This window comes from Ornithorhynchus anatinus, chromosome X3 (assembly GCF_004115215.2).
Source record: "Ornithorhynchus anatinus isolate Pmale09 chromosome X3, mOrnAna1.pri.v4, whole genome shotgun sequence".
Classification (NCBI taxonomy): Eukaryota; Metazoa; Chordata; class Mammalia; order Monotremata; family Ornithorhynchidae; genus Ornithorhynchus; species Ornithorhynchus anatinus.
Window position 1 is genome coordinate 31,086,981 of NC_041751.1, and position 26,581 is coordinate 31,113,561.

The window sequence follows — 26,581 nt, forward strand, 5'->3', positions numbered from 1 at the left end:
CAGATAGGGAGCACGGGCCCGGGAATCAGAAGGTCATAGGTTCTAATCCCGGCTCGGCCACTTGTCTGCTGGGTGACCTTGGGCAAGTCACTTGGCTTCTCTGTGCCTCAATTATGAGTGTGAGCCCCATATGGGACAAACACTGTGTCCAACTCGATCAGCTTGTGTCCACCCCAGTGCTTAGAACAGCGCTCGACACATAGAAAGCGCTTACTACCACCGTTAAGTGACCTCAAAAAACCCAATTACTTATAACAAAGTTTCAAGGATGACTTCTCAATTGATCATTCGGTGCACAAGACATTTCAAAGCTTAACTTTTATTAACTGACATTATGCCAAGAAAGCAAATAGACTAGTCATCTCATTTCTCGTTTTTAATTTTTATATACACATAAATATTTATATATTTTGACAATAGCAAAGTGAATACAGAGCAATGCCTGACGAGGTCCAGAATAAGACACGTCTCCCATTCAAGCAATCACCCGGGGGGAAAAAACCAAAAAACCAAAATCACAGATATAGAAACTACAGAGAAAACATTATTAGTATGTTAACATTTCTCAACATAATTAGCCAGAACTCAGCATTTACAGTCTGAATTGCAAATATACATTCAACTGAATGTAAACATTTCTCAAGTGTTCACAATGCAACTAATCTGATTTGGTATCCTATGGAACATAAATAAGTCACATTTTGGAGAAAAGAATGTATGAACATTATAAAAACCTACACACGAAACGTTTCCTTCATAACACATATACCTACATAGTTCTGGAGTGCCGATTTCTAACATACAAGGACTAGCACTATACCAGGTTGGCAGGATCTGTGGCGATCGGTCTAGGGAAAGGAATGCAAAGGCTTCACAATCAAAAAAAAAACAAAATACTTCAGATCAAGTAACGTCAGCAGTACTCACAGAAGAGCCCATTTTCCTTGCTACCACCTGGAAGAAGATGTCTCATCGGGGAGCTTAGAACCTAAAAGCCTTAACAAGGCACCTTCATTTGGTCAATGGGTAGAACCACGAGTCCATTCAGTAAGGAAACAAGATCTGGATACTCTGCTTGAGCTTTTCTTTTCGGGTAGCAATGATGGAGTCTATTAAGATTTTGGTTTCATTTCACCTCGATGATGCTTACCATACAACTATCTTTAAATGCAAAAAATACATAAACCATACACAAATCTGAGAATAAGTTCAGGTATCCCCAGAATTTTTAACACCCTCTCCTCTCATCTGCATTTTCTTCCCCTTAAAGCGAGATGGTTGTCAGACACCAATAGCCCTTTTGCCTGACACGTCGGCTCCGATCACGTCTCCCGCCGATCGATCAATGTGGCTCCCCTAATCACTGCTGGAGTTGTTTCAAGTGGACAACGTTCATGGGTCCACAACCTTCCTATCTGCATTTTGATCATTTTTGTGTCGGCCATAGTTTAAGGATTGGTAACAGAAGGGCAGAAAACATCTTTGATTAGGCTCCGGTGAGGAGGAAAGTAGCATTCGGAATTGACAAAAGAAAAAAAACACACTGATTACATCACTAACACAGCCCGTGATACATTCGAGAATAATAAACACTCATCTTCTAAACTTCTAATAAAAATTTTTATGCAAATAATACATTTCCAAAAACTGAGGTATTTATGCTGGGCATCAGGCATGCCCTTGGAAGGGAGCAATCGATTTCTGTTTGATGGGTACTTCAAAAGTAAGCACAGATCGAATGCTTACGAGAGGCAGATGCAAAATCTTTCCCATCTACGGCATGAACTGATGCCCAGGAACCACACGACAAGCAAACCCAAGGTCTCGATTGGGTTACTTGCCCTGGTGCTCCCGGGGGGAGGTTGATGCTGCCTCTGCCCCGATCGATCGCAGGAGCTGGGACATCAGCACACCTCTTGGCTGACTTGCCTTGTTCTTGGCTTTGCCCTCCCGGAAGCCCTAGAATCCTGACAAGATACCTTGGTCTCTATGGGATCTCAGGAACCGATCTTCGTGCACTGAGGAGCCTGTATCACAACTAGATCACCTGGCTTAGGGATAGAGTGACCTAACTGAAAAGAGCAAATCGTGTGGTGCTGGTCACATGGACCTCACGAACAGGGGCCCCGCGAATGGTTCCAAAATGCTGAGGCAAAAATGTCTGCCCCCCCCCCCAACCCCCAAATCCACAATGTTCAGTTTGCCTTGAAAAGACGGGACCGTTAGTAACGACTAAGGCACTCTAAGGAGGGAAGAGTCAAGGGAGACCCGAGCCCTAAGGGGACCCCTGAAGCCTCCACAAAGGAAGCAGCTTTTCTGTTGCAAAGGGAAGCACAGTTGAATAACATCGACCCCCCCCCCCCCCCCCAAATATCATTAAGTAAGGAGATTAAAACAAAATGCTTCCAGGCAAGTTACAAAATGAATCTTTAACCAATACAAAAATCTAATTACATATGTGCCTGTCTGTTCATCTAGGCACACTGTTTCCCGAGGGAGAGGAGGGGGGTGGGAAGGAGGGAAGCAAACAATTCCACCTAATCCATCACCCCAACAGCCGCTACTGTTCTAACTGCAATCTGGACCACACCCTGGCTACGGTACCCGTATCGCGAACGTGGCGATACACATCTCCGAGACCCTGCAGCTTCTGGCCCAGCTTCTCTGGCTGTCAGAACTGCCAAATAACAGATGACTTGATTACCCTACCTCTTCCAAACACCAACAGGTAGCCCACTGCCTCTGCAATTATCAGCCCTCCCACAGCTTCTGCTCCCTGACTAGGCCAGAGGCCGTCTCCTCACCTCGGTTACAGCAACGGAAAAGTTTCTTTCGGGTCTTGGCTAAGTCACTTCTATTGCTCTGGGCCTCAGTCTCCCCAAGTAGGAAAGTGGGAGACCACCACCGGCTCCCCTCTCCACCTCAAATGATCCTCCCCGCTAAGCATCTCTCTATAAGGCAATGATATAAACAAAATCATCCCTCATTGCTGCTGCCGTTTTATCAGTTACTCGGTTCACTTGAACGTTCTTTTTTTTTTTTTTTAAAAAAAAAAAAGGATTTTAAACCCAGAGATGGCTTTACGATTTTAAAACCTCCACCCACTGTTAACGGATAGGCTTTCCTAAAATGTAAAACCTCACAATCTCACGTTAGCAGCTGGTGCTCATTGGAAAAGTGAAGCAATGCCTTTTTGCATGTAGGTTACGCCATGCAGCCGAGGTATGATCTCTGAAGTCAAACCCGCACATTGCTTTGAGAGTTGATGACCTGTCAAACTGGAAATCCTATTCTCCCCACTCTCGCTGGCCCTGCAACCTCCATTCACATGCCCAGGGATGGTGACAAGCTGAACCAAACAGAAGAGTACGGCCACCCATTCCTATAGGATCATTTTCGGGTCAATGACTCCATCCCATTTGTTGACTGTTGGGCAAATGTCTAAACAGTAGCAGGGAGGCTTCTTTCATTGCTGAAATGATTGAAGTCAGCTTTCCTAATTGGCTCATTACAGGATTTTCTGCTGCACTGTTTTTCAGGGTTTTGACCAGAATAAAGCTGAATTACTCAAATATTGGAGCTCTTCCAACTTCCCTCAAGATCCGGTTCCCCAGAGGGATCTCTTGCTCAAGTCCAATTTCTCTTTGAAATGTATTCAATGACTTTCTTAATGATTCAAAACAATTTCTCTCCATCTTCAATACGGTGAAGACTGACTGCTTCTCACGAATAAGAATATTAAAGAGAATCAGATCCAACACTGTACCTGCAGGTCTCAAACTGCGCTTCTCCACCAACAGCTAGGTTTCTCAGGCAAACATTATTTGCATCTGTTTTCTCATACTGTTTTCAATTACCTCTAGAGGAGGTTGAGCATTTTGTAATTCTTGTGTCAATAGACCTAGCTCTAAGATGAGAAGGAGGCGTTCTGGCGAAGCCTCGCTTTCAGGAAAACCGGTGATGGACGACTCGCCCGTTCTGCTGCTGCTGCACACGTACACGGGCGAGAGCACAAGCCAGTTCTTCGATAACGTGCCACGCCAAGCCCAAACGGGCTTGCGCCGTGAGAAGAGGGTTCGCTAATTGCGGTCTAGCCAGAATTCTTTTTTGAAAACCACCATCTGGCAGAAATGAGTGTACTTATAAAGACACTTCATAAATGTTTTAATGGACCTAAATACTGGACATTAAAACTGCAGACACTATTGTAAGCGATCGAATTGACTGAATGAACAAACAATTCAAGTCTATTTGGCAATGTCTTCTAATAAATAATTCCTGATGAATGATTCCTATCAAATAACAATTCAGTCTATTTCCCCTCTACCCATGCCCCAACGCACTTCCTAGCCATGATCCTACTCCAACTTCTTGGAAGGTGGATGGAGAAAGGAATACTTAGAGGAGAGTCTTAATGACCAATTTGGACCGGGGCCACTTGCGAGACACCTGAAACACAAGCACTGACACCCATGGGGAGGGACACTTCTTAGCTCTTTGCCCAATTCACCCCCCCCCCCCAAAACTGTAGAATCCTGTTCCACAAACACCAAGGCTGTAGTCAAGCTGGGATCTTTTATTTGGGGGTAGATTCCTATCAAACAGTTGAGAAGACTGTCAATACAGCATGTGCCTTGGGCATACAGGAAGGGCTGGTCACTAAATTTTCAGAGTGGCAAAAAAATAAAAGCAGCTCTGGACTTTTCTGTAGGGTTTCAACCAGCACCCAGATCCTCAGGGATCTCATACACCTTCGACCTGTTGGACCAAGCTCGCATGTATGTGAGCCAGGAGGCCAGTGCCTATTTTCGGGGGCTGTTTCATTCCTCAGGACAAACCCACCTTTAAGAATAGGTTAACGGTAACTACGCCTGGAGAACAGAAAGCATGGGCGAAATGCCGCTCGTTATACTATTACTAGCATCTTCACTTTTCGTCATTATTTTTTTACCATGATCTCACTGATCTTTCCAGGTGACCTACGTTCTGCTCTATATATTCTGGAAGGGAGCTCACTATGAGGCTGAATCAGATTAGTACAAGGAAGGACTGGAATAAAGGTCAGTTGCTCAGACTCCCCTGAGCCTCAAAGTCAGATTTTTAAAATCAGAACGCTGCATCTGGAAATAACGTGGGGGAAAAAAAAATACCAAGAACATTGCCCTAAAAGATTTGAAGCACGAGAAGGGTTACTACTGTCCTTACCTTACTCCAGCTCCAAATCTATCCCGGGCCACACCAGAACTGGATTAGCTTTTCCTTTTTTGCTAGTCTTTAACGTTTTAATCAGAACTTACTCACTGAAAGACTACACTGTTGCAGCTCCTACATGAGCAACCTCTTAGGCTGGGATTGGAATTCAAGTATGTGCTCGGATACAAAACCCCCCCACAACACACAAAAACAAAAAAGCAGTTCACCTCAAAAAAGTTACATCCTTGCTCCCTTTCTAAGTTACAGCTCTTTTCTAAAGGCGGCCAATAAACCTGCATAGTTCCAAGTACTGAGTCTCTATTTGATAGACAGCTTTTTGCAGAATCAAGAAAAATCTGTAATGTAGAACCCTCCAATTTAATGATAATTTGCACTCGACCCATTCAGTGGGTTCACATCATTTTAAATGTGGATTTTAAAGGCTTTTTACCACGTTTCAGCACATCATTGGTTCTCGTACTGGTCTGGGATTTAGCCGTCCTCCCTAAAACTCCCAAGGTATAAATTCCTGAACGCAAAGATTGTCCAGCGAGTCATGAATTATTGCTATTCCACATTCTGACAATGATATGGATTGGTCTGTATAACGAGTAGGCTGCATTTATCATTATAAAATTCATGATTCCACAATTAGGAGACAAAACAAAAAACCACCCAGGAAATTATACAAAGTGGTAAATAGCTAGTGATGAAAAAATTTACTCATTGACAAATAGAAATCAAACTACAGTAAGTTATACTGTGTTCACATTTCAAGGTCAGTTTCAGGAATCTATGACAACCTCTTTGTCCTCTTCTATTAATGCATTCATAGCTCCAATTGAAGGCATATTATTCCACTGAAAAAACTCACAAGCAAGTTACAATCCATCGGGCTAGAAAAATGACCATTAGCCATGAATTTATGGTCTGAAAGTTTACAATAAATAACACAAAAGATTTTAACATGCAATAGCCTCCATTATAAAAAAAAGCACATACGTGTTTGTCCATACGATGTGCAATTCTCCCCACCCCAAGGGTTAAGATATGTAATTTGACAACAACCCTAGCTCACTGTTTCCAATAACTGGAAGCTTCTGGCTAAGCAACTGTCAATTTATGATCAGGAATACAGGTTGTCATCATAAAATATTTTAATTATATACAGTACTTATCAGCCTGATTACACAAAACAGATGCAAATTTCCATCCTTTATAGATTCGAGAACGTATGATATGCTCAACCAATTCACTTGTTTATAAGGCTCTAAATCATTTCCAATGAGTTGATGGGCACTAAACGTCAAAATCAAAACTAAAGGAAATAAGTGAAAAGCAAAATAGAACTGTGCTCCTTTTATGCCCCGACAACTAAAATCAGTGGCTTTGGAATGGCTTACTCTTCTTAGACCATTACACCAAAAAGAAAGAATAGAAAATCATATATATGTTTGGGACTGGTTTTCCAAAAAAATCAGACTAGATTTTGAAATGTCTAATGGCTGTATATTAAATGCATCTGTGTATTGGGCGGCATTTAGATCCTACAATACACCTCTAATCTATAAGGCTGTACCCTTAAACTTCATGATAAACGCATACAACCATCTTCCCTACACTCAAAGCGTTTTAAGTGTTCAGTTAAGTTCAGGCATCCAACAAAACACTCGAAACTCCATTGTGCTGCAAATGCATTCTGAGCAACATAAAAAGCGAGGTCTCAAAAGAGAGCTTTGGATCCCTGGTTTTCAAATTCTGACCACGCATCATTTAATTCCATGAAGATCATTTTGGCATACTGTTCATAAGGCTGCCCTGTGGCCTGTGGAGGAAGAACAAACAAATTTATTACATACATGCCCCCCTTTGCTTCCTGGGACTCCAGGTTCACCGCTGGCAGATTCCCCCCTCCCCCCAGTTTCTAACGCAGTGCAAGTGCTCTGGAAGTGCGGCACGAACGGCTAGGGCACAAAGCCATTCTCTATAAAAGGGATGTGCACAAAGCAGCAACGCATACCAATTCTGACGTAGAAGGTCACGTGATAAGCCTCTCCCAACTCCCCGTGAAGGCGACCCCCTCCTTTCAGACCGCTGAAATTCTGAGCTGATAAGAGATTGCTAACAGGCCTGATCCTTAAGAGTGACCAAATTCCAAGTGGGGATTTCCAAGCCCCACTACGTGGACTCTAATTACTCTTCAGTTGCAGTGCTTCCCTATCACTTCTTAAGAAAAGAGAGGTGTCGGTCAAAGGACGTGAATCGAACTCCATACTGAAAGCCTCTCTGCTCCTGGTCATGGAGGCAGCCCCTTTACTCCAACCTCCTGTACAGTGCTAGGTGCGCGTGCGCCCCCCTCCCCATCCCCCCGAATCTTCTCCCGTCCCTCACAGTCGATAAATATTTACCGACTGCCTGAATTACCTGAAGCTCGCTAATAGGGCAAAATTGTAAATACACACAAACCACCGCTCTAGTCTAGTTTGTGGTAATTTTGCAGCACACAACCCTGTACATGTGACCTTAAGTGTGTGTAGAATAATGGAAAAATCTGCCTCCGGGAATGCAAAGACAGAGTAAAGGGCATGAGAGAAATGACCCAAATAAGGGACAGGAAGGAACTGACCTTAAGGGGCAGGAGGGAGAGGGGGGAGAAAGAAAAATATTTCACTCTGTTGGAGGAGGAAGTCATAGCACTGATCTGAAAGTCACTACCCCACCCTGCTGTGGTTTTTATTGGAGGGACAATGGGGTCCTTTGTAGGTTCCCACCACCCCGAAGACCGGCTGGAAATTTTATGAGGGTCAGGCAAAAGCCCAGGGCAGCTTCCAGGTCTTTTAGGACCATTCTGGGGGAAGTTCAGAAAGCCTCTTTCAGATTCCTTTCAAATAACTGTAATAATAAGTATGGCATTTATTAAGCACGTACTACAGGCTAAGCATTGGAGCACCCTGTTTGAAGCCACTGTATATTTTGGGGGGGGGGGACGGAGGGGGTCCACCGGGTAAGATAAGGAGCCGGCTTCTCTGGGGTAGACCCTAGAAGTCCTAGAGCGGTTCTGGAAGAGTCGGGGTCCAGGCCCAGGAACTCCAGAGTCTAGTTTCAGCTGCATGGTTAGCAGGCTGGCATTTTACTGTCTGGTAAAGGGCTGAAGGCTCTGGGTGGGGTGGGGGGGGTTGTAGGGTGGTGGTAATAATAATAATGATGGTATTTGTTAAGCGCTTACTATGTGCCAAGCACTGTTCTAAGCACTGGGGTAGATACAAGGTCATCAGGTTGCCCCACATGGGGCTCAGTCTTAATCCCCATTTTACAGATGAGGGAACTGAGGCACAGAGAAGTTAAGTGACTTGCCGAAAGTCACACAGCCGACAAACAGCGGGGTCGGGATCTAACTCCCTCTCACCCCCTCCCCACCTCTGTTGGAGATTCAAAAGGTCAGCTGATGGACAGCATCAAAGTCATCTCCCTCGGGTAGGTCCGTCAGCTTCAAGAACTCATTCCATCTGCGTAGTGAGATTTTAGTACAATTGCCACTACTGAAAAAGGTTTGCCCTGTGAGCTGAATGAGCCCTTTCGCAAAGCTCACTGTTCGCTTCTAGGATTTGGGAATATTCGACTGACATTCAAAGTAGAAATGCATTGTGAATGTAGACTTTGTGTTACTCGACTCAAAAAACTGGCAAATACGGAAAATAAAAATGATTTGTCCTTCGCCCCTCTCAAAACTGGAAATCCTTTAAGTACCAAGATCTTGGCTTCCCGTGGGCCCCTTTTCCAACAGGGTTGTGCTACGTGTGGCCAGATAAACAAGTAAAAATGGAGAAATTCCACCCCAACAACTGTTCCGCCAACCAGCCCCACGAACATCACCGAGTAAACTCTGAACAGCTCACCTTATCTGGATGAACTACCAGCACGGCCTTTCTATAGTATTTCTTCACTTGCTCGGGAGTGACTAAGTCTGCCATGCCAACTGGTTTCCATCTACTCTCCCCCTCCCAAAGCACCAGGTGAAGAGTAGAAATTAACGCTCTTATATTTCTTTCTTTTCCTTCAATCCAATCTAAAAGCTGGAAGAGGAAACATTAAGAAATTTAGCTTACCCTTTTGCAGCCCCTTTAAAAACTGCAGTCTTTCTTTCCAAGATACTCCAGAACTTCACTCAATATTGCTTACCCCCGAGGATGACCGTTAAGGGGCATGATCGTCCCAAAATGCGAACCGAGACTAAGAGCACCCTATGGCCGTGAAAGCAGCCTTTTCTTATTCCCTGTGCACCGATGATGATGATTCTGGTATCTGTTAGGCACTTGTGTGTCAAGCACTGGGGTAGATCCAAGTTATTCAGGTTGGACATAGACCCTGTCCCACATGGGGCTCACAGTCTAAGGAGGAGGGAGAACAGACATTGAATCCCCATTTAACAGTAGAGGAAACTGAGGCGCAAAGAAGCGAAGTGAGTGGCTCAAGGTCGCCCAGCAGGCAAATGGGGGAGTCAGGATTAGAATCCAGGTCCTCAACCTCCCAAGCCTGTGCCCTTTCCACTAGGCTGTGCTGTTTCTCTTGCTCATGTTCTTATTATATCTATTAAAGGTCACAGAGCCAAGAGCAATGCAGCGTGGCCTACTGGAAAGAGCCCGGGCCTGAGAGTCAGAAGGTCTGGGTTCTAATCCTGGCTCTGTCAACTGCTTGCAGGGTGACCTTGAGCAAGTCACTTAACTCCTCTGGAGCCTTGTTCTGGGAAAGGGTCATTTTCCAAAATACAACAGGGAAGGGGTCTCAATCTTGAACTTTCCCAAATCGTTACAAATGTCATTTAAATAGGCAATTGAAATAGCATTTTAATTGGGGCAATTAAGGATTTTTATGATTTCTGAGGAAAAAAATTCTAAAAATTACACATGTAAATGGCTCATCTGACCGGAATTTTTGAACCAGGAAATTATTTTCATTTTGCAGAAACCCATTGTCAGATGAACCCTAATCCACTCCTCCTGTAGTAAAGGTTCGCTACAGGGCTCATTAAAATCTCCTGTGAATAAGCATGTCCTGTTTCAGGACAGTGGATTAAGAGTGGATGGCCAGTCATTCATTGCTCCCAGCATTAACAATAATAATAACAATTATGGTATTTGTTAAGCGCTTACTATGTGCCAAGCACTAACTGAAGCACTGGGGAAAATAAAAGTAGTCAGGTTGTTCCACGAGGGGCTCACAGTCTTAATCCCCATTTTCCAGATTGAGGGAATTGAAGCCCAGAGAAGTGAAGTGATCTGCCCAAGGTTTTACAGCAGACAAGTGGTGGTGCTGGGATTAGAACCCATGACCTTCTGACTCCCAGGCCTGTGCTCTATCTGCCTGGGTGAGGGTGCTACTTGGAGATCGGTTTTTAAACAAATGTTGGGGGCCATTAACCCATAATCCAGAAGCTCTGAAATACACTTCAGTCTGCCTGACAAGGAAGCACTTGAAGTTTCTCCACCGCCAACAAGTCCTGTCCTCACAACCTGCTGCTAGCCCGGGTGGTCTCAGGTGAGCTCCCACTCAGGCCGAGGGTCGCCCTCACCCTTGGGGTATGATTGGCAATCCCCCAGACGCACGATAGACAACGCTGAAGGACTACCACAAAGATCCTTCATGTCCTCTTTCGTAAGTTTAAAAGGAAGCTGGAAAGAGTAGTGCAGTGAAGATACAAGAAGGATTCACAAGGTTCCTTTTCTCTATTTTCAGCCTGTTGCAGACTTGAGCAGGAATAAATGCTGGATGGTACCAGGCAGGTCATTTCATCTTCCTTAAGAGTCAAAACCATCTGCTCCTCACACTATGTAGACACTTTCACTGTGCAACACAACCCAGTTCTCTGGTAAAACCTACAGACATTTTACCTCTTGGAAAGAACCTTAAACACCCTCAATAGAGCATTGGTTAGGGACTACTTTTTTTCCAGCATTGGTAAAAACATCCATAATTTTGTTTACCAGGCTACCATTTTTTTTTTTTTTTAGCCATAACACACAAATCTCAGTAACTCTTCCTCCTAAGTTTGCTTTTTTAAGGATGGCTTTGAAATATCAAACCTTTAGCTTGAGAGGATCCATATCTTTCGACATTTCTTGTTTCCTCATTTCTGCGATGGTTTTTGGTCCCTTTTTGTCAGATTTAGCTGAAAAGCCTTGATTAGATAGCAGATCCTCAAAATCATTTTCTGAAACTTTTGGCTTTTGACCTAAAAGAAAAAAAAAAAGACAAAAAGAGGGCAAGTCTGTCAAAGTGAAGGAAGGTGTGGTTTTCTCTTTCCCAAACGATTTTCCCTATTTTTTCTCGGGGAGATTCCCATTATGCTTTTAAATGTCCAGGAGCAGCTTCTCTGCGATCACCCTTTCAAATCTGGGAAGCAGCTGAAGGATGCATATGATCGTGCACTAAAGACTTCGCTGCCATCAAAAGCAGCAAACTCGTCTTAAAATGCAGAACTGAGAAGAGTGCTCACCTTCACAACTTTTCCTCATAATAAATTATCTTTTTCAAGTAAAAAGCCCCATGGAAAAAAAAAATATGTTCTTGAAGGGCAGTGATTCACCGGGATCAAAAGTACCCAGGGGCCAGATTAGATGTTTGCCATTCACTTGGGTATGAAACCAAGGGCTTCCCGTCCACTAGATAGATCTTGGTATGCCAAATGCATTTTCCAGAGGCCACCTTGCCTTTTTTTGGAGGAAGTAATAATAATAATGTTGGTATTTGTTAAGCGCTTACTATGTGCAGAGCACTGTTCTAAGTGCTGGGGTAGATACAGGGTCTTAATCCCCATTTTACAGATGAGGTAAGTGAGGCACAGAGAAGTGACTTGCCCATAGTCACACTGCTGACAAGTGACAGAGCCGGGATTCGAACCCATGACCTCTGACTCCCAAGCCCGGGCTCTTTCCACTGAGCCACGCTGCTTCTCAGAAATGCACGCTGGGTCAGAGGCCTGCGTGGAGTTTGCAACGTCTGCATAGGCTGAATTTCAGCCCCTCTCGGTCCTCGTGATACCGGAGGCATATCTCCAGGGGTGACCAGACCATGTTCTGGGAGCAGGCCCCAGCCTGCCTAAGATGGTGAACCGATCATGCCCTCCCGAAGGCACGGAGAATTGAGGCGAATTGCGTTCTCGGTGATAACAGACAGCTTTCACACAGCTGGAACTTACCAAAACCGGGAGCTCTGATACCCCTCTCTTCTCGCCCTCCAATAACACTGAAGTTCATGGAATAATTAAGTTTAGAGGGCGTGGAAGGTTTAGCTTGCTGGGATTTGCTCGGGGGCTGCCACGATGTGCCGGAAGTCGACGGCCTGCTGGAATGCCACTGTCCCCCTCCTTTCTGAGGGGCTTTCTGAGCAAATCCACCAGGTGAAAATCCACCAGAAGGGCCTAGAAGAAACAGTGCATTGGCAATAAGACTCAATTTCCACAACTTCTCGCGTACTGGTTAACTTGTCTGGAACAATTTGGTCACGAATAGTTTCCAACGAGTTGACACGAATAGGTTTTCAGAATCAAAGATGCATACATGCCCTGCCAGTCTGAAGACAACAAAACTGACGGGCAACCGACAATCCCTTTGATTATGGTATTTATGCTGTCGAGTCGTCTCCGAACCACAGCGACTCCCTGGACACATCGCTCCCAGAACGCCCCAACTCCACCTGCAATCGTTCTGGTAGTTTATCTGTAGAGTTTTCTTGGTAAAAAATACGGAAGTGGTTGATCATCGCCTTCTTCTGTGCAATAAACTTGAGTCTCCACCCTCGACTCTACCACACCGCTGCTGCCCAGCACAGGCGAGTTTTGATTTGTAGCAGATTACCTTCCACTTGCTAGCCACTGCCCAAGCTAGGAATGGAATGGGTATGCCTCCGCTTGACTCTGTCCCCAGTAGCCGAGACTGGCAGAGTACCGGAAACTCTCCGGGTGTGATCCTGAGAAAGGGGTTTACTATGTACTAAGGTGCTAATGACAAGACTTTTTGCTTGGGGTTTGGGGAAAATCCCACCTTCAGCATGATACTACCTGGCTTTTACTTTTCCTTTTCCTTGATTCATCTCACCTCCCCAACCTATTTCCCTCCTTTTGCCACTTCACCACTTCCGTGTCACCTAAGCACTTGGGCACTCCCCTCTCCTCCTTTGCACTTATAAACACATCTTTAAACTCTGCTGCTTTCCTCTACCTGTCATTTATTTTGGTGTCTAACCTCTGCGGCTAGATTCTAAGATCCTTGCGGGTAGGGATCGTGTCTACTAACTCTATCGCACCCTTCCACGTGCTTCGTATGGTGTCGGCACTCAATACAACCAATCGCTTAGTCAAAAATCACAATATACAACTCAAATCCAAAACCAAGGAGTGAATTCCCCAATATGAGTAAAGAGGATTATTTTGCTCAATCTATATTATATACCTATATTTTTAACGAAGTCACAGGAGGCCTGGGAGCTAGAGTTAATGTTTTCTGACCCCTTGAGAAACTCAAACTCAAAAGAGACTTTGATTTTGTCATTCAGGAGTTCCTAGTGTGCTGTGACTGTAGATATATGCAGAAGAGGTTTATGCAATGCCTTAAAGATTCAGAGGTGCAATGAGGACTGGGGAATAACAACAACAAAAAACGTGGAAGACAAGTGAAGTTGCGGACCAGCTCTCAGAGAAATCCTACGCACGACCGAAGATTTTCTTTAGTAATCAGTGTCAAAAATAATGGTCCGTGAATTCTACTACCTAAGAAATTCAAAATAATGTGGATGGCATCAAGCTTCAGACGAAATTAACTGAACAGTAGCAGTGCCCAACCTTCAATACGGCTGGGAGATCCGGGGCTACTATCAATGGCATATCTGCTTTCTCAGTCTCATCGCCTCTTTGCAATACTTAACATCAAATAGCTCCCGGGTTACCAATCTGATGACTTCTGACTCTGCGTCTAGCCTGCTGAGATGGAACAATTCCCACAGAACTGGAAGCATTCCGGTCTACTGTTAGGCTGCTGAGTCGAAGAGATTGATGAAGCCTGGACCTATTACGAAGCCCTGTTACGTACCACCTTCATGACTGCCACGCTACTGAAAGGACAGATATGCTTTTAAAAGTGTGATGGAATATCCTGCTGGTACCTTTGAGAAATATATATTTTCATTTAGTAATGTACAGAAAAATTTGTTAAAAAAACACCAAACCCACACTCAATAGGTATAAATTAGAGTTCTCTACAGACAGATTTTGTCTACCCATCTGTGTCCATCCAGATAGTGACTGATCTGTCCGCAAACCAATCAGTTGTCTAGGTGCTATTACTAACTCCTTTCCTCAATGTACCAGTCACTTATTCTGGGCCCGCTGGGGTCCTATACTGGCCATAACTACTCCACTCAACTTCCTTTCTGCCATTTCCATCCCTAAAAGGGTGGAACCTGGGAACATTCTTTGGGCTCAGTGTCATCCAAGACTAGATGGCTACCGGACTGGATGGCTATCAGGGAGATGAGATCTGTGGCTCCCCTCCAGCTATACTATGTTTGAGGAGAGTATGGGTCCCGGCTAGACTACTGTGTCAGCCTTCTCTCTCACCTCCCTTCCTCCTCTCTCGCCCCGCTCCGGTCTATTTTTCACTCTGCTGCCCGGCTCATCTTCCTGCAGAAACGATCTGGGCATGTCACTCCCCTTCTTAAACAACTCCAGTGGTTGCCTATCGACCTCCGCTCCAAACAAAAACTCCTCACTCTAGGCTTCGAGGCTCTCCATCACCTTGCCCCTTCCTACCTCTCCTCCCTTCTCTCTTTCTACCGCCCACCCCGCACGCTCCGCTCCTCTGCCGCCCACCTCCTCGCCGTCCCTCGGTCTCGCCTATCCCGCCGTCGACCCCCGGGTCACGTCCTCCCGCGGTCCCGGAACGCCCTCCCTCCTCACCTCCGCCAAACTGATTCTCTTTCCCTCTTCAAAACCTTACTTAAAAATCACCTCCTCCAAGAGGCGTTCCCAGACTGAGCTCCTCTTCCCCCTCTACTCCCTCTGCCATCCCCCCTTTACCTCTCCGCAGCTAAAGCCTCATTTTCCCCTTTTCCCTCTGCTCCTCCACCTCTCCCTTCCCATCCCCACAGCACTGTACTCGTCCGCTCAACTGTATATATTTTCGTTACCCTATTTATTTTGTTAATGAATTGTACATCGCCTCGATTCTATTTAGTCGCCATTGTTTTTACGAGATGTTCTTCCTCTTGACGCTGTTTAGTGCCATTGTTCTCGTCTGTCCGTCTCCCCCGATTAGACTGTAAGCCCGTCAAACGGCAGGGACTGTCTCTATCTGTTGCCGACTTGTTCATCCCAAGCGCTTAGTACAGTGCTCTGCACATAGTAAGCGCTCAATAAATACTATTGAATGAATGAATCTTAGATGCTCTGTTGGACAAAATTCAAACCGGGCAGTGGCTTTTTCATTACCAGAATTTGGACAGATTAAATCACCTTGAAGACCTGAACTGATGGTGGCAAGGTCGGCAAAGGGGTCAAAGTCATGAGATTTGGTCTGACTGAACGATGGGCCTGAAGATACGCTTGGCTGCTGACTTCCTGAGGAGAAAGGTGAACCTAAAGTGGACATAACAGATAAAGTTATGAACGGAATCTTAAACAAATTTACGTAGCATTCAATACATCGCTCTTGCTCCTCTCTGTCTTTTCCTGCACTTTCTAAACAACTTCAGTCTTTCCCAACTCACATACATACCCACCCACCATAAAGTCACTCATTCAGAAAGGCCACAATTGGTCCAAATGCTCCTAGCCCTTCCATGTGAGAGAAGCGGTGGAGCTCAGAAAAGCCTTGGCAGTTAGCACTTTGTATTCGCCTACCCGTATCCATAGCAGCTCACTCCCTGCCATTTCCTGAGCCAGCCTACACAGAGGCTTGATAGGTGTGCATTGGGGGTGCGGCAGGGGGGCAGGGAGAAGAAAAAAAGGGACAGTTAAGAGACTTACCATGGCCCAGTAGACAAGAAGCTCTCAAAACAAATCCAAGAAATCAGCTGCCACACCGCCTTGAGGCTTCAATCCCCCCCTATTTTGCTTGCTTCCCCAGAGAATCATGACAAATCTCCCCTGAGGTATCACCAGGATACTTATTTTTTTTTTTAAGATGGTATCTGTTAAGTACTTACGATGTGTCAGGCACCGTACTAAGCAATGGAGTCGATACAAGATAACCAGGTGGGATATGGTCCATATCTCTCATAATAATAATAATTATTATTATTATGGCATTTGTTAAGCACTATGTACCAGACACTGTACTCAAGCCCTGGGGTGGATACAAGCAAATCGGGTTGGACACAGTCCTTGTGCCACATGGGGCTCACAGTCTTAATCCTCATTTTAGAGATGAGGTAAGTGAAGCAAGGAGAAGTCAAGTGACTTGCCCCAGGTCACAATGCAGATAAATGGCAGAGCCAGGATTAGAACCCAGGTCCTTCTGACTCTCAGGCCTGTGCTCCAGCCACTAGGCCACCCTGCTTCATTTACTTATAACCCTCTATCCCCAGATACTTATTCCTCAAAACAACACCATCTCTTACTGTTGTAAACAATACCTGTCAGTACAATTTTGGAAATCTGTGTTAAATTGCAAACACATGAATAGTTCTTTTTTTACAGCCCAAATGAAAATTGCAGCATCGGTTTCTAAGTGTGTGTTGTACCTTCACATGCAGGTTTGGTAGGCTGTGGTACTGCCTTATTGTTAACACTGGAGGAATCTGTCCAGGCATCCCATCCTCCCAAGAGGTCAGGGTGGCTTGCAGAAGTGGTAATTTTCGTAGACTCTACAGACAAGTTTCCTGCGGGGAATAAAGCAGTCCAGTGACATGATTTTGATTAATATTCCATGCACAAATCTCTTGGGCTATTCACCCAATGCAGGTGTAAAATTAAATTTTGGTTTTCAACTTGTTGTGTTATCCCAATCATAACTTTTCCAAGAAAGTCTGGGAAGAGGTCAAATCTTTTCTCATTATTCCCACTAGGGTGTCATCTCCAGGCACAAAAAAAGCATTTAGAATTCCCACACTACAGTGGCAAGAATGATCACTCCCTCAATTCTTTCCTTCACTTTGTGAACAGAATTTGAAAATTCTTTCTGATATTTGACAAGTCTGGCAACCTTTTAGATAGGGTTTGTGGCATTTGCTTTTGATAAATTGTGACCTTTAGGTTTAGGTATTAACTATTTAACACTTTAACCCACTGACTGAATCTACTCCTACAGGATCCATTTTCTGGGAGCGGAAGCAAGTCCAGATTGGTCTCCCAATCTAGGCTACACAAATTTTCCCCGCCCCTCCCCGGCCCCAGACCCCAATTTTGGCCCCAACCCCAGTTCATGCTCTACCTGACAGCGTGAGGACAAAAGTCAGGGTAAATGTAGAAGAGCAATGATCCATTCTTTAATCAACAGTCAACAAAGAACTGCCTAAAAGACATTCAGCACCCGCCCAACTAAAGCACGAGTAAAGGCAATGGTTTATGGTGTGCCGTAAGATTCTCTATTAACCTAAAAGATTCTTTTTTGCAAGTGACGACGATAGGGGGTATGGAAACTTGGAGAATAATATAGAAAAAACTGGGAGGGTGGAATGTTAAATCTTAGAAACCAGGGAGATTTTTTTGGAGCCAGCTCTAAGGGCAGTCTTTTTTTGCTGCTCTCCACTCCAGGAGTTACAGTCATGGTTTAAAAAGCAGGGTAAAAAGAGTGATGGAGTCAGAGGGTCGATGGAAGTAGTAGGCCGTCAGGGGAAAGGAGAGGAAAGAATTAGGAGGAGCAGAAAACTGGAGGAGGAAGAGGAGGGTATTAGCAGGAGAAGGCACGATTGGGTAGGGGCTGATAAAACAGCAAAAAGATGGCTTGCTAATTACACAAAACGGGTCTTATGGGGCCAGGAGCTGTATTATTGGAAGCCCGGGAACATTCTGTATTATAGGAAGCCTAGGAACAAAGAGGGATATTAAATCTGTTGTACTGTACTCTCCACAGAGCGTAGGACAGTGCTCTGCACACAGTAAGTGCTCAATAAATACGACTGATTGAAGACAGAATGGGCAGAATAGTAATCTGAGTCCCCCATCTCATTCATGGACTACCATTTCCAGAAAAATCACCTGGCAGCAGGCTAAAATTTTAAATGGTCCCTGGGCCGAGAGAAAAAAGGAGTCTTCAAAATAGAGCATGCAACCAACACTTCTTCTCTGTGACGAGGAAATGTATAGCTGAGGAAATTTCAAATGAGGCGACAAATTTCTAGGGACACCTTGGGGACTATTTTGAATGCAAGGTGTGAAGCATCCTATCTTCTGCAGGCTACGCACTAGAATTATTTTCCAGCGGCTCTGGCCTTTTGTGCTGAGTCCTTTACACCCTCTTGCCCACTCCTCTCGTGTTCAACAGCATATACTGTGAGACGGTTGGTTAGGGCAGAGATGCAGTTTGGGGTCTGGGCACACAGACCTCTCAATAACAGACTCTGCTGTGTCCTTACCCGATTTGCATTTCTGTCGTCGAAACGCGCTATAGCAGTCCTTGGGGTCTTCACTGGGATAAAAATAACTGTCCTCTGCAGAGGAAACTAATAACCAATCCCTTACTAGGCAACCGTAGGAAAACAGAGTAAGTCCTTCATCAGCAGGATTTACTCTAACCTCCCTCGGGAATCTGGATTGTCAAACTGCAGAGAGAAGGGGCAGGAGCTCAGCAAGAACTGGTGGGAGTGAGCAAAGTGGGCACTGTAGATACCAGGTGCAGCAGGAGGCCCCTCAGCTTTTTTATTCTTTAAAAAATGGTATTTGTTAAGCACTGCTTATATGCCAGGCACTATGCTAAGCATTGGGGCAGATGCCAGGTTGGACGCGGTCCACGTCCCATGTGGGGCTCACAGTCTTAATCTCTATTTTACAGATGAGGGAACTGAGGCCCAGAGAAATCAAGTGACCTGCTCATGGTCACACAGCAGACAAGTGGCAGAGCTGAGATTAAAACCCAGGTCCTTCTGACTCCCGAGACCGGGCTCTATCCACTAGCCCACGCTGCTGTGTCTGCCTTTGGATTATGAGTTCTTCAAGGACGCTGTAGCTCCGACGCATTTAATACAGTGCTCACTACACAAAACTCATCAGTAGTACGTACAGAGTGCCTACTGTGTGGCACGACATTGCATGAAGCCCTCTGCCAAATATAAGAGAGGCCAAGACATGGTCCCTTTCTCTTGAGGAGCTTACATTCTAAGGGGGGAACTGGCAGTTATTTACAGTTGGGGGGAGGGGAAGGAGGAGGAAGGATACAGAAAAACCATCTGCTCCGACCACATGAGCTAAGAGGCAGTCAGAGCTGGGATCCACAAGCACGGAGCCACCAGATGACCGGGCGCTGAATTCGATGCCTCCCGTTTCTCTTTTCTCAGAGTGTCTACTCTCCCATCTAGATTGTGAGCCCCTTGAGGGATAGGGACCATGTCTGAATGGTTCATTTTCCCTTTTGATGCCTCTCTCCGACTCAACACGCATATTCAGTCAGTTCTACCTCAACAGCGATAAAATCTGCCCCTTTCTCTCCAGCCAAACTGCTATCACGCTGAGATCACTCCTATCCCGTCTGGACTACTTCATCAGCCTTCTCACTCCTCCCTCCCACCTCTCCAGTCCATACTCCGCCCTGCTGCCTCGATCATTTTTCTAAAAAGCCACTCATTCAATAACATTTATTGAGCCCTTAATATGTGCAGAGCACTGTGCTCGGGCCAAACCCGAACCTTGATCTCATTCGCCCCTCCGCTGATCCCTTGCCCATGTCCGCCCACTGGCCTGGAACTCCCTCCCGCTTCATACCTAACAGGTCCCCACTCTCCCCATCTTCAAAGCCCTCCTAAAATGACACCTCCTCCAAGAGCCCTTCCGGGATTAAACCCATACTTCCCTGTCTTAGACCTCACTTCTGCTCTACCTAGGCACTCAGGTCTGTTCCCCTTAGGCTCTCTGACGCTAGTCACCCCTCCTCCAACCCCAGAGCACTTACGTATTCATCCATCTGCAACTGATTTTAACGTCTACCTCCCCTTTCAGTGTGTCCGCTCCCTGCGGACAGGGTTCGTCTATACCTACTCGTTTGTATTGTACCCCCCCAAAGCACTTAAGCGTTGTGCTCTGCACATCGTAAGTGCTCTGAAAGATTATCTGATCGCAGACATGTGCAATCAAGAGTTCTACGGCCGTTCAATGTACTCGGGCAGAGTTCCCTGGTTCGGAGACTGGCCGGATTTCACGTCTCCTTTATTCCTTTGGAATGCCTAGTTTGGTGAAGGTCTCTGCCTGCTTCTCATTCTCGGTATTTTAGCAAGGTGACTCCTGACTGACACCTCCGAAGAGGTCAATTTCTTTGGTGGTGATTGTTCCCGATCACCTCATGGCCTTAGAGAACGGGCAACGCTAAACCCTGCCCTGACTGATGCTGAATCTTAAAGACACCAAAATTAAGTGGTGTTCCCAAACCCAAACTACTAGACAAGAGTAGTGGGACAAGGGCCGGCTTTCGACATTCACGTGCTCAACCATACACGGACTATTCTCAAAGTCATACTCAACGTGTGAGGAGCACTGGACTAGATCATGTTGAAATATTTTAAAAAGTCCACAAACCATAAAAATTCTAGCCAGTTGAAAAATTCACATTAGCTCTACCCACATTTGTGGACGCCCCTCATACTTCCAGCCATCTCCACCTCCTCTTACCGTTCCCCAGATCGTTAGGCGAAAAGACCCCCAACAACTATCTGCGGCAAACACACCCAATTTGGAAACTGAAAGAGAGGTAGAGTAAGTGGGACTTATTTTACATTTTGCTCTTGCTTTCCATTAGGTCGCCTTGATTTCTGGACACTTGGGCCAGTGATTATTTGCAGGGCTAGGACTACATGAATGCTTGAAGTCTTTCTTTCAAGCCACATTACTCTCCGGGGAGAAGGACCAGAGAAATGCAACCTCTCCCCTTTGCCCCTTTCCCCTATAAAAAACAACCAAAGGGAAGTGGAGTATATATATTTCTCCTTTGATAGAAACAACTGGTAGGAATACGTTTCCCTAAAGATCATGGTACCTGACACTAGGCAAAAGGGGCGGCTCTTGACTCCATGTAGTCTAAGCAATCACTTAGCCAAAGGGAATGGGATCTGGCCATATTCTGTTACAGCTAAAAACCAGGTTGGATCAGACTAGAGTGGAAAGAGATGGATAGATCTACTAGAGTCCTGCTCCAAATATCCTTTTCTCACAATACAGTCTACTAAAAGTTTCCCCCTTCACCCCTCCCTTGGCAAGAGGGTCTGCCAAGAGAAGAGGAGTGTTTCCATTTTTGCTTCCTTCTTTTCAAAAGATGCTCTGGAGCATACTGAAATCTGACTCAATCACAATTACATGAAATGACTTCCACTTCAACTATTGAACCTGAAAAACACCTGTCACACTCATTTTCATAATCCTCAGAGAATGAACAGTCTACCAATTAGTACAAGTTAGCAGCCAACCAAATATTAATCATCCACAAAAATGTTACAAATCATGGTGGCACTGGAATAGAAATTTCATCATTGGGCAGAGCCCTCTGCTGTATTCCTGTGACAAAGAGATACTGTCCTATTCTAATAGCAGTCTCAAGTGGATTACCTAGATGCTAATCCACGTCAGATAAGATGCAAAAAAAATTAAAAAAAAAATTAAACGGGGAGATAATGGCAAAAAAACTTTCGGTGCCATGAAAAGATATCCAAAGCTCACTTACCTAAAGTTAAGAAGTCTGAGCTGGAAGAAGGTGGTGGTGCAGAATGTGTACAAGGTACCTTGGGTATTGGTGCTGTAGAATTTGGATTAAGAAAATCCCCAAAGAGATCAGGGTCAGAATGTGTCTGATTCTCAGAGCTGGATGGCATCGTGAATGGGTCAAATGGATCGGCTAAGGAAGAGGGCAGCAAAAAATTATATGGTGTTATATTGGAGGCAATAACATTGAGAACTTTCACTAAAACCCACTTGAACTAGGCCAATGAAAGTCAATTCAGAGCTTCTTACAAGAACTAAGATGACATTCTGCCAAGGAAAAGGGTTTGGGTGGGGGGCCTCAAAAGATTTTTTTTTTCCAAAGACTGCCTCCAAAGATACTTTTTAAAGAGTCTCATCTTCCTAGAGGCTAGAAACCTCTTCCCAGATATTAGACTATGAACACAGGAAAAGACTTCAACCAAAGTAAAAAAACAAAACACACAAAAAAAAAACAACTGCCCCCTTCCATAAAGGCTTTACTGACACAAGAGAGGAGGGCAAGTAACTCATTGTGGGTAATGGCAAAAAAATTAGAAAGCTCTTCTCCCTAACCTCCCCCACCTCAACACCCTGAATGCTTCAGGTAGGGATGAGGGGGTTGGATCATACAAGCAACCCTGGAGTCCAGTTCAGGAAGACAGGTGGGGATCTTTGGATGCCACACTTTGACACCTCACAGTCCCAATTCCATAATTTATTTCCTTTGGAAATCATGCCTCAAATTTGTTACTCATAGGTACAGTCATTACTTGCAGGTTCCACAAACAGCTTAAGTCATAAGGACAGCAGACTCACAGCCCTTATGGCGTGGATGAGAAACCCATATTACTAAAGGCTGATCATACTTAAAAAGTTAGTGGCTAAAAGGGTTCAAAAAAGGCAAGACTAAAATGAATGCCTTTTAGACTTTACTATAAAAAGAGCAAGTCACACTTAATCAAGCACTTAAAACTAATGAGATGTATTTTTTTTATGGTATTTGTTAAGCGCTTACTATATGCCAGGCACTGTACTAAGCGCTGGGGTAGATACAAGCTGATGAGGTTGGACACAGTCCATGCCCCATGTGGGGCTCACAGTCTTAATCTCCATTTTACAGATGAGGGAACTGAGGCCCAGACAGTGACTTGCCCATGGTCACACAGCAGACGAGTGGCAGAGCCAGGAGTATAATCCAGGTCTGTCTGACCTGTGTTCTATCCATAGGTCACAGTAATGTTCAGATGCCAGGTAAGGACAAAAAAAATTAAAAAAAACTCCTGGGCTCCTCAGGCAATCCTAAAATGTGGGTCAGAATGGGTGGGTGGGAGAGTGGTTGGGACAGGAGGGTGGCCAGGACATCAGCTCCAATCGTAACCTCTTAAGAGAGGTCTGTTGTGAGTCTGGAAACCTCCCCCGGGTGCTGCAGAGACACTGAAACTAAGCCAGAGTCCCAGAATGTGGGTGGAAGGGAAACATCACCCTATGACGGTAAAATTCTAGCCAGATATCACCCTATGAAGGATCCTGTGGCAGGGGAGAGTTGTGCTAACAACTTAGAGCAGCTTTCAAAGTGCTAAAATGATGCTCTGTGAAGGATAAAGATCTGGTTCGGGGCCTCCAAAGGAAAAACTCAAGAGCAATAGTAAGTATCACGGCAGGACCCCGCAAAAAATCTAAGCTTCCCGAAAGATAGGTAAAGCAATGTACAATCAGTTTGGCTAATCCTACTTTGTAGCAGCACCAATGTGGTGCTGACTAAAAAATACTGAACAGTATTTTCATAGTACTGAATGTGGCTTTGCCCATTTGACACTGAATCTTTGTGTTCTCAATCAAATAGGTCAACTCCAAAGTCTGAGGCCTCTAGCATAGTTCCAGTTCAAGTGCTTGGTACCTAGATTTCATTTTAAAGTCGTCTTCAAGACAGATTTCCAGGTTCCCAACTAGTAAAAATTCAACTAGTCCAACTAAATCCTCCATTCCACCAGTTTCCCTTTGCCTTCCTCGGCACCATTCCCGTCCCCTTATAACTTGTCACTTCAGTCAGCTATTACACTTGGTCAATTCCAGGCCCGACGATTCTCTAAACGATGTCCCTAGGTGCTCCCACACTAAGATGAGCAGAGTAGGGGAAGCTTAGAGTGGAGCAGGGCAGAAAAGGCAGAAAGCTGGAGAGCCACAGGTGAACAGAGATCGAAAGGGGGGCCAGGGGGGAGAGGGGGAAAGAAAAAACATTCTTCAGCAGTGGCAACATCAGCTGCCCTGCCCAAGACACAGAGAGCCCCGTCTGGACTGTATGCTCATGTAGGCAGGGAACGTGTCTACCAACTCTGTTGTACTGTACTCTCCCAGGCGCTTAGTACAGTGCACGCAGTAAGTGCTCAATAAATATAACTGATTGTTTGAAGAGCCACAGAGCAATGGAGAGAGAGAAAAACAGAGTTCATCTCACACCTTGTAATTAGATGTCAAATGTACCTTCGAAGAACATAGGATGAAACCTGTTACTGCTGCTCTGTTGTACTGTACTCTCCAGGTGCTCAGTACAGTGCTCTGCACACAGTAAGCACTCAATAAATACCACTCATTGACTGCTATAGCGTCATATGGACTAGTTTAATTCCTGCCAAAACCCAAGACACAGCTAAGACAGGGAGACAGAAATATAAACTCCTTTGGCAGAGAGGTGATTACCACCATAATATATTCTCCATGGCTTTTAGAGAGCCTCTACAGAAATACTTTTTTGTCCCCTTTATGCTTTTTGAGTATGAAAAAAAAGGTGGGTTTAAAGAAAAGTGAGATTGCTCTACAGAAGCAGCAACATCAACCTAGAAATTCAGAACTTTCTAAGTGACCAAGAATAATGAGGGAACATGTTAAAATGGGAGGGGAAGGGACAAGTTGAGAGATAAGTACAGGAGGTGATAGGGCTTTGGCTGGGTCCAATTTGTGAAGCTTTTTTTTTTTTTTAATAGGAGACAGCCATGGATTTCGGTCACGTCTTGGGAAAACGAGTTGGGCCCCTAAGGCTCAGAAGTCATGGCCACGGACTTGTCTTGAGCTGTAGGGAATAGGTTAATTGTTAGGTGTCAGGAGTGATGGCTATGGATTGCTCTGAATTTCTAGACTGATAATGCAGACCTTTACACGTTAGGATAGCTTATTCTCCTTAATGCCGATGATGGAGTCAGTCAGTTGCATTTACAGAGTGCAGAGAACTGCACTAAGCGTTTGGGAGAGTACAACACAACAACAGACACAATCCCTACCCACGACATGCGTACAGCCTAGAGGGGCAAACATTAAATATAAATAATCAAGTAAGCCTCATCGGTTAGTAATGACCGATGAGGCTCAGTCCTGGACGCTCATGCTCCAGCCCCATTCACGATCTCATCCCTGCAAGCCACGTTCCCACTGGGGTATGCACGGAGTGCACTGAGCGACAAGGCCGTGTGGCCTTTGTCTCCGTTAACCAGTTAAAAGGCACATCGGGGCTAGAATCCATTCAGTAACGGTTCTGGATTTCACAATTAGGGAAGATACATACCTGCAGAAGATGATGCACCATTGGGGGAGGTATTCTGCACATTGACTGACAGAGGAGGAGTGGTGAAAAAGAAATTTGCCCCTTCCCCGAGGAGATCTCCTGTAGAATCCTCCGAAATTTGGGAAATTCTGGGAACAAAAAGGTTATTTAGTAAATCAGCATTGCTAGATGAAGTTTTAATCTCTTCGGCCCGGAGACTTTGTTCCGGTCCAACGTCAGAGTCCAGGCCCAGCAAATCAACGCTGGTTTCCAGCTGCAATTCCTTCAGTTGGGCGGACATTTCAGGTTCTGTATCAAAAAGTAAGTCTTCATCTTCTGCTTTTTCTGGGGGAGGGAGCTTGGCTTCTTCGACTGCAACTGCTGTGCTCTCATCAGGGAAAGGGGCAAATTCTTCGTCAGATGGTTCACTTTCATCCCTGTCATCAATTAAGACAGGATGCTTTTCTTTGAGAAAATCTTCTTGTATTCTTTCTGATTCTTTTTCATCTTTTTGATAAAAGGAAAGCACAAAAGATTAAAAAAAAAAGACTGGCCTTACATGATTTAGGAAATGTACCGATACGAATTTCACCGAGTTACAACGCTTTCATTTATTTGAAAACAAGTTTTTTTTCAACTGATGTGTGCTCTCAACAATACTTTCGTTGTCCTAATTTATTGAATAAATACATTCTGGTACCTACCCCAGCATTTAGTTCAGTGCTGGGAACATAAGAAGTGCTTAACAAACAATCCAGTTATGATTACTGGGTAACCTGTGCCATTAACTTAGACTATGAGCCCCATGCGGGATAGGAACCGTGCCCAACCTAATTAACTTCTATATTCCCCAGCACTTAGTGTTTGACCCATAGTAAGCACTTAAATACCAGAAAAAAAGTTAATCTATACTATCAACTGGCTCTCAACTGACAGCTGTAACCACCTACCAGCTAGGCAATTGTTGCCAAATTACCAATCTA

At 44.9% G+C, this 26,581-nt stretch overlaps 1 protein-coding gene across 4 annotated transcripts in view; it reads right to left on the reverse strand.

Moving 5' to 3' along the window:
• Window positions 1–303: 303 nt before the first annotated feature.
• Window positions 304–26,581, reverse strand: part of GAK (cyclin G associated kinase) — a 96,795-nt gene continuing 70,517 nt past the window's right edge. For 3 of the 4 annotated variants that reach the window (XM_007672826.3, XM_007672827.3, XM_007672825.3), the window contains 8 exons: window positions 25,620–26,105; window positions 22,047–22,217; window positions 16,927–17,064; window positions 15,698–15,820; window positions 12,389–12,610; window positions 11,274–11,422; window positions 9,090–9,266; window positions 304–7,018 (listed from right to left, as the gene is read on the reverse strand). In XM_007672826.3, coding sequence (XP_007671016.1) covers window positions 6,917–7,018; window positions 9,090–9,266; window positions 11,274–11,422; window positions 12,389–12,610; window positions 15,698–15,820; window positions 16,927–17,064; window positions 22,047–22,217; window positions 25,620–26,105 — 1,568 coding nt within the window. In that variant the 3' untranslated portion in view covers window positions 304–6,916. The remainder of the gene's footprint in view (window positions 7,019–9,089; window positions 9,267–11,273; window positions 11,423–12,388; window positions 12,611–15,697; window positions 15,821–16,926; window positions 17,065–22,046; window positions 22,218–25,619; window positions 26,106–26,581) is intronic. The other variant, XM_007672828.3, reaches the window with a different exon arrangement.